The sequence below is a fragment of the Echinops telfairi genome, unplaced genomic scaffold (assembly GCF_000313985.2).
Source record: "Echinops telfairi isolate 266 unplaced genomic scaffold, ASM31398v2 ScPeMD7_18;HRSCAF=68, whole genome shotgun sequence".
In the NCBI taxonomy this organism is placed as follows: domain Eukaryota; kingdom Metazoa; phylum Chordata; class Mammalia; order Afrosoricida; family Tenrecidae; genus Echinops; species Echinops telfairi.
The window spans coordinates 7,388,511-7,396,120 of NW_022103915.1; the positions used below are offsets into that span (position 1 = coordinate 7,388,511).

Below are 7,610 nucleotides of genomic sequence, written 5' to 3' on the forward strand. Positions count from 1 at the left end.
TGCACTCGCAGGTCGTGGGTCTCAACTTCTCCAGTGCCACCACCCCCGAGCTGCTCCTGAAGACCTTCGACCACTACTGCGAGTACAGGCGCACCCCCAACGGGGTCGTGCTGGCCCCTGTCCAGCTTGGGAAGTGGCTAGTGCTGTTCTGCGACGAGATCAACCTCCCGGACATGGACAAGTATGGCACACAGAGGGTCATCTCCTTCATCAGACAGGTGCGTGCGCCTCCCCACCCCCCTCCGCCAGCGCCTCCTGCTCCCCTCTGCCCGCCTGCCTCACGCCCCGTCTCCCCCAGATGGTGGAGCACGGGGGCTTCTACCGCACCTCTGACCAGACGTGGGTCAAGCTGGAGCGGATCCAGTTTGTGGGGGCCTGCAACCCCCCCACCGACCCGGGGAGAAAGCCCCTGTCCCACAGGTAACACGGACTCCACAGACCACCTGGGCTCCACCCACCGGCCAGCCCTGCCTTAACCCTGGCTCTCTTTGGTGAAAGAGGGGGCCCCCAAGGCACCTCGGGTCTTCCTGTGCTAGGCCGCTCTGCGATTATGCGGTGCTCCTGGCAGCACGGGTGGCGCGTCCCTGTGGGTGGGCCCAGGGCCGGCACGTGGGCGGGAGACTGACGGGCTGTGTGTCTGCAGGTTCCTCCGCCACGTGCCCGTGGTGTACGTGGACTACCCAGGGCCTGCCTCGCTTACCCAGATCTACGGCACTTTCAACCGTGCTATGCTGCGGCTCATCCCGTCGCTGCGCACCTACGCTGAGCCCCTCACCGCCGCCATGGTGGAGTTCTACACCATGTCCCAGGTACAGCGCCGTGCCACTGGGCCGTCAGCGGGCCTTCCCCAGCCCCCACCCCGTCTGTTTGACTCATGGTAATCTTTGCTCATGTGAGAGGCAGCAGTGGTTCTAGGAGTTTGTTTGCCTCCCCTTAACGAGGGACGGCCTGCGGGCCCCGGCCTATTTCCAGGGGCATGCCCTGGTGCTGCATGCTCCGTGGGAGTTGGCCTGACTCTGGGTGAAGTGTCTGTTGGCTTCATTTTTCTGTGGTGTCACTGGGGCCCCCCTGTTCTCACTGTTGTGCTCGGCAGAGGAATTACAGGCTGTTCATCTGTGTTTGCAGAAGTGCCGTAGGGCTGCGAGCTCAAATATTTAAACACCCGTTGGCCTGCGTGTGAGCACTTTTGGTCTGACTTTTTCCCGGGCCGTTGTCCCATTGTCTCCTCATTTGTCCTTAAATACTCCGGGGTGAGAGTCTGTCTCTTTGCTCCCCCGGACGGTGGTGCTGGGAATATACAGCCGGCAAAGCAGAGACTAACCCGCAGTTTCTGCGCGTGTATGGTCAGTGACGTCGTTTGCACCGTGAGACAGTGGTCACTCTTCTCACCCGTCTTTTTCCAGGCTGTCCCTCCCCAGGAATGTGAGCTCCCTGCCCTAAGGTGCTGCCTGCTCTGGCCCAGGCAGGTGTGGGGCAGTCCTGCGTAGGCAGGTCTGCAAACAGCACGCGCTCAGGCAGGCGTTTTGACCAGTTAGTGAGTCTGTTGTTCGCCTGGAGACAGCTTGGCAGGATCGTCTTGATTTCAGGCTTAACATCGATCACTGGGGTTCATCTCGGGTCATGAGTAGTTTCCGGGGCTCAATCTGGAGTCTGGGGAAATTTGGAATTGGGTTTTGCACTTTCTCTGGCTCAGGCTCTTCCATGGAGCCTTTGATCACATATTCTGTAGTGAGAGCCAGAGGCCAGGACACGGAGGAGGCCACACATCCACATCTGTCGTTAGCATGTCACCGTTCTCCGTCTTTCTCCCTAAGTGGCACGTGGGCTGCAGGCTTTCGAATGTGTTCTGACTGCGTCGAGGCGTTTTCCGTGTCAAGCTCTCGGGAAGCTCGTGGGTCTTTGACATGTTGATGGGGCCTCGCGTTCTGATGCTGACCCCTCCCCACCGTCATGGTCAGTCCTGTCTGGTCCCCGGTGGCTCCTCATCCGCCGCTGGGTTCTGTTCGATAGGTCTTGTCAGGGTTTCTGCATCTAAAGTCAAGAGTCACTGTGGAGCGAGCCTGGCGGCTTCCGTGTTCCCTGTGCATCACATGACCCCTGTTCCCCTGTCCCCGCAGGAGAGGTTCACTCAGGACACCCAGCCCCACTACATCTACTCGCCCCGAGAGATGACGAGGTGGGTGAGGGGCATCTTCGAAGCCCTGAGGCCTCTGGAGACGCTGCCAGTGGAAGGCCTGATCCGCATCTGGGCACACGAGGCCCTGCGTCTCTTCCAGGACAGGTGAGGGAGCGCGGCGTGTGTGTGTGTGTGTGTGTGTGTGTGTGTGTGTGTGTGTGTGTGTGTACGTACACTGGACCTTGAACCTAATCAGGACCTCCTCAGTGTCTGGGGGCTGCCGGGCTCATGCTGCCCGTACTGGACAGCCTTGTCTGGGCATGTCCTTCCCTGGTGGGTTAAAGGGCCGTGTGCACTCGGCCGGCCGGCCTGCCCCTGCCCTGGGGACAGTGGCTCCCTTCTACCTGTGGGCCACTCCTGAAACTGTTGCTTCCTAAAGCTTGGCCAGCTCCAGAGGGGGAGGCACGGTCCGCAGTGGCGGTGACCCCCAGGACCGTGTCCTGGCAGCCACAGGGCATCTCGGGGCAGAACTCAGAGACTCTTGGCAGTCCCACATCACCACCTGTCTCGCTCACCCTAGTTCAGCGCGGCTGTTTGGTGACACACTCCTCCCTCTCTCGCTGCCCCTCCCTTGCACCCGCCACGGCCTGTTCAGCCCGCCGTCCTCGGCCGTCTCCTTGGCCCACGATCAGGCCGGGCAGAAGTTTGTGTTGCTTTGGATAGTCCATCTGTTACCACGCAGCCCCACGGCTCCCATCTCTGCTGCGGTTTGCTGGGGGCGGGGGAGGGGGGGTGCTGCCCGGGAGCAGCGTGCTCAGGGTGGGCTGGGAGAGCAGGCCCCTGTCGCTGGCCAGCGTGCCATTTCCACCGTGGCCCATCTACCCAAGGATGTTTGTCCTCGCCGGACAAGCCACTCCACGCGTTGTTGGTGGAGGGCAGTATAATTCATACCTGGGCGCCCTCCAGGTGAACCCCAGGTGTGCCTGTGCCCTCCTGGCAAAGAGCAGCCCCCGTACGCAGCTGTGCCCGTCCGCCACGGGAGGGCTGCAGCGGCCGTGGCAGGCCGTCTTCCCTGTCGGCTGGGGCTGTGCACCTCCAGCAGCACAGCCGCGTGGTTTCCTTGTGACAAGAGCTGCCTTCGTGCTCCTTTTCTGAATTGAGACCGTAGACTCTCCCGGGCTCTCGGGGGAACCCGTGTTCACACTTGGCCGTGGCTCTGACCCCGGCATGGTGGGTGCTGCGGACTCTGACCTCGGGCATGGTGGTGCTGTACCGTCTGACCTCAGGCACAGTGAGTGCCGTGGTGTCCACCCGCCCATCTTCAGAAGGCTCAAGGGCTGCACCCCATAGCCCCTGAGACACTCGGCACTCATCCAGTAGGTCAGTGTAGGAGCCAGAACAAGACTGCTGTGACTCCAGAAACATGCTGATGCCCAACCCCTCCTGCCCCGGGACCCCTCCTGCTCCCCGCCCCCGCCCCCGGCCCACGGGACGCTCAGCGGCTGCTCCCCCCACTCAGGCTCGTGGAGGACGAGGAGCGGCGCTGGACCGACGAGAACATCGACATGGTGGCTCTGAAGCACTTCCCGAACATCGACAAGGAGAAGGCCATGAACCGGCCAATCCTGTACAGCAACTGGCTGTCCAAGGTGCGCCCGCGGGAGGGGCCGGGTGGGCCTGCAGAGGGTGGTGTGCGCGTCTGCGAGGGTCTCCGTGTCTCCCCACGTGCATTTTCCTCACCGTCGTAATTGGCGGGGATGTTTCGTGCACAAGGCCCGTCCGTAATACTTGTTTGTACAGCAGCCATGAATTTTGTTTCCCTCTGAGAAAGAGCTGAGGCCGTTTCAGGGAGCCCTGGGCTGGGCTGATAGCCACGAGGCTGGGGTCTCAAGACCACCCTGGAAGGAAGCGAGGGAAAAGCCAGTCCCCAGGAGCCGCGTGGAGTGAGCGGGGCTCAAGTCTGAAGCACCTGGGCTCGCCCGGAGTCAGGGTTGGGTCGATGGCAGCTGTCACGTGACAGCCTCCATGCAGTGCCGCCCTGTACCGAGCACGCAGGTGCAGGGTGGGCAGGGCCCTCCTTTCTGGAGTTCCCGGTCCCGTAGGGGACCCCTTGTCGGCGCTCAGAGGCCAGCCTGAGGCTCTGACAGGCAGGAGGAAGCGGTGAGGTCGGCTTGGCCAACCCTGCTGGGATTTTCACTTTCATTGAGAGAGGCACGGCTTCTGGTTCTGCTGAGCGACATGTTCTCAGAGTCCCCGGTCTCTGTGTACTCCCTTCATCTGTCTGTCAGTCTATGTGGACTAACTGGCCGGTTTCAGTTGGTTCCTCAGAGGCCTCCCTTGTCCAGCACTGTCCATAGCAGACACACACACCCAATCCCTCCCTGATGCATTTCATCTCTATGCTGCCCCTGGATGCACGACGGGCCCTTCCGTTCAGCTCTCCCCTCGTCCGACTGAAACTTGGCGTTGATGCGTTGGGTCTCGCCAAGACCACCCTTGCAGCTTGCTGGTTCTCTGGGTCGGTGTTGATTGGTGTTTCCCAAGATGGGCTCTGCCCCTGCCCCCAGGGAGTCAGCCGAGACAGATAAACCGAGCCACACTCATGCCACTGACAGTGCCCACTCCAAGGGACCCTAGAGGACAGGCCACAGCCCCTGTGGGTTTCCGAGACGGTGATTCTGCACAAGACTAGAAAGCCTCCTCTTTTTCTTAAGGAGCGGCTGGTGGTTTCGAACTGCTGGCCTTGTGCTTAACAGCCCAGCACATAACCACTACACCACCAGGGTCCTGCCTGTACTTTACACTGGGCTGTGGGCCACAGGAGCGCAGTCTTGAACTGCCAGGGGGCACTGAGTGGTTGTTTTTCTGAGGAGGGAGCAGTAGGCTATTTTGCTTTAGGAACAGAGGATGCAGGCGGCAGTGCCATCTCTGAGCAGAGCAAGGCTCTGCCCGTGGTCCTCGTGTGTTGTAGCGTGTATTTAGGCTTCCCCGTGTTGTCCGGGACGCTTTCCCCATGAAGACGCTCTGTGGGTTTAGAGCCATTCCGAGTCAATTGATGTTTCCGTGGCCTCTCGTTGCCCACGGGAAACCGTGGACAGTGGACAGACGCGTGACTGACCTGACTACTTCTAAGGGGGCTGTGTGCTTTGCTCTGTGGTCGTCCTCACTGTAGGATTACATCCCAGTGGACCAAGAAGAGCTGCGGGATTACGTCAAGGCCAGGTTGAAAGTCTTCTATGAGGAGGAGCTGGACGTCCCCCTGGTCCTGTTTAACGAGGTCCTGGACCACGTGCTCAGGATCGACCGGTGAGCCTGCTGCTCAGCCTCCCCGACCCTTCTTAACTCTGCCCTCTCCCCCCTGCCCCCACACTGGACGCTGGCCAGTCTCAGCCTCTCCTGGGGTCTGGTGCGAGGCAGCATCTGGTGGCAGGACCCTGTCCTACCCACCTCAGTCCCCTTGGGCCTGGCTGATAGCAGCAGCTTAGGTTAACATGGAGGGTGTGAAGGTTGGTGGTGGAATGGGGCCAAAGCCTTAGGACTTAACATCTCTGTTCATGTGCCAGAATATTCCGTCAGCCCCAGGGCCACTTGCTTCTCATCGGTGTGAGCGGCGCGGGCAAGACGACGCTGTCGCGCTTTGTGGCCTGGATGAATGGTCTGAGTGTGTACCAGATCAAGGTGGGTGTGCTTTGGGGGCTGGCTCCCACTCGGCCCTGGAGGGAGGACGTGCCTGACCCGCCACGCCGGCTCCCATAGGTGCACAGGAAGTACACGGGTGAAGACTTCGATGAAGATCTCCGGACGGTGCTGCGACGGTCCGGCTGTAAGAACGAGAAGATCGCCTTCATCATGGACGAGTCCAACGTGCTGGACTCTGGGTTCCTGGAGCGGATGAACACCCTGCTGGCCAATGGGGAGGTAACAGCGCCCTGCCCTGCCCTGCCCGCCTCCGTGTCCTGCAGCCGGCACACGCCCGGGCACGGGGAACCGACTGGTTGATGGTGCTGGCATTTGCCTCCCGTAGGTGCCCGGGCTCTTTGAAGGGGACGAGTATGCCACCCTGATGACGCAGTGCAAAGAGGGGGCCCAGAAGGAAGGCCTGATGCTGGACTCGCACGAGGAGCTGTACAAGTGGTTCACCAGCCAGGTCATCCGCAACCTGCACGTCGTCTTCACCATGAACCCCTCATCCGAGGGCCTCAAGGACCGGGCAGCCACCTCGCCGGCTCTTTTCAACAGGTAGGCGCCCAAACTGCAGGGGTGGGGGATGCCCAGGGGTGGCCTCTCGCCAGTGGAACCCTCCTGATGCCCAGCTCTGCCGCAGGTGTGTCCTCAACTGGTTTGGTGACTGGTCCACGGAGGCGCTTTACCAGGTCGGCAAGGAGTTCACCAGCAAGATGGACCTGGAGAAGCCCAACTACATCGTGCCAGACTACATGCCCGTCGTCTACGACAAGCTCCCGCAGCCCCCGTCCCACCGCGAGGCCATCGTCAACAGCTGTGTGTTTGTGCACCAGACGCTGCACCAGGTGTGTCCAGTCCGCCATCCACAGCCTGGCCCTCGGGCGAGCGTCGAGCCGGGCGGGGCGAGGATGGCAGCAGGACCCCCAGCCCCTCCCCGCCCGCTGTGAAAGCAGCCCCTGGTCCTCGGGGACACCTCCCTGCTCTAGAGCCACAACCCTCCCCCCACCACCTCTGATCCCGACTCTTCCGCCGTCCGGCCTAACACTGCCCTGGCTGCTTACGCAGCGTGCAGTCTAACGAATGAACGCATGGGGTGGTGCCAGCATGTGTCTTCTGCACAGTCCCCGTGGGCCGAGCACACGGACCAGACCCGTCACACGTGGTCAGAGCCGGCTGTCCCAGGCAGCAGCAGCCACAGCGGGTCTGTGGACAGTGGGGGTGGCTGGACAGCTGCATAGCTTCCTTCAGGAAAGCAGGCTCTGGCCACACTGGGCCTGTGGGTCTGCATGTACTGGGTCAACTCTATCTCCACCTGTAACCAAAGCCTGCCTGCTCCCAGCTGCCAGACAAGCCTCTCAAACTCTTCTCTGAGCTTCTGGGGTCCTGCCAGGCATGCTGCCCACCCCACTGCTCCTGCCGACGGTCCCATGGCCTCCAGGACTCCGACAGGCCTGGGCCCCACCTGCTTGTGCTGGTTCTCGGCATCACTGCCTTTGAAAACCAGCAGCGAGCACTCGGGGACGTTAACACGAGAGGGCAGTGGGAAGGGGCAGCGAGCACTCGGGTTGGGGTTAGGGTTAGAGGAGAGAGCAGTGGGAAGGGCCAGGTCATGGCCCACCTCTTGGAGATGAAGTGCTGCTAGAGGCTGACGCCTACCTGGGGTCCTGGGTGACTCGGGGGTGGAGGGAGGGCCAGAAGAGGACTGACAAGAGCTTGGGGCTAAATGGCCACGCGTGTCCCAAGGAGAGGAAAGAGCCGTGTCTTTGGTTCTCGGCAGGCGAACGCCCGGCTTGCCAAGCGCGGAGGCAGG

The 7,610-nt window shown here is 61.6% G+C and overlaps 1 protein-coding gene across 1 annotated transcript in view; it reads left to right on the plus strand.

Annotated features, from left to right (window-relative positions):
* The window catches only part of DYNC1H1 (dynein cytoplasmic 1 heavy chain 1), a 58,023-nt gene that overhangs the window by 39,877 nt on the left and 10,536 nt on the right, over positions 1-7,610 (plus strand). Inside the window, exons 39-49 of the mRNA XM_030885054.2 lie at positions 12-218; positions 299-420; positions 644-809; positions 2,118-2,281; positions 3,636-3,765; positions 5,289-5,422; positions 5,680-5,794; positions 5,873-6,034; positions 6,141-6,355; positions 6,441-6,645; positions 7,578-7,610. Of these exons, the coding sequence (XP_030740914.1) occupies positions 12-218; positions 299-420; positions 644-809; positions 2,118-2,281; positions 3,636-3,765; positions 5,289-5,422; positions 5,680-5,794; positions 5,873-6,034; positions 6,141-6,355; positions 6,441-6,645; positions 7,578-7,610 (1,653 nt within the window). The remainder of the gene's footprint in view (positions 1-11; positions 219-298; positions 421-643; positions 810-2,117; positions 2,282-3,635; positions 3,766-5,288; positions 5,423-5,679; positions 5,795-5,872; positions 6,035-6,140; positions 6,356-6,440; positions 6,646-7,577) is intronic.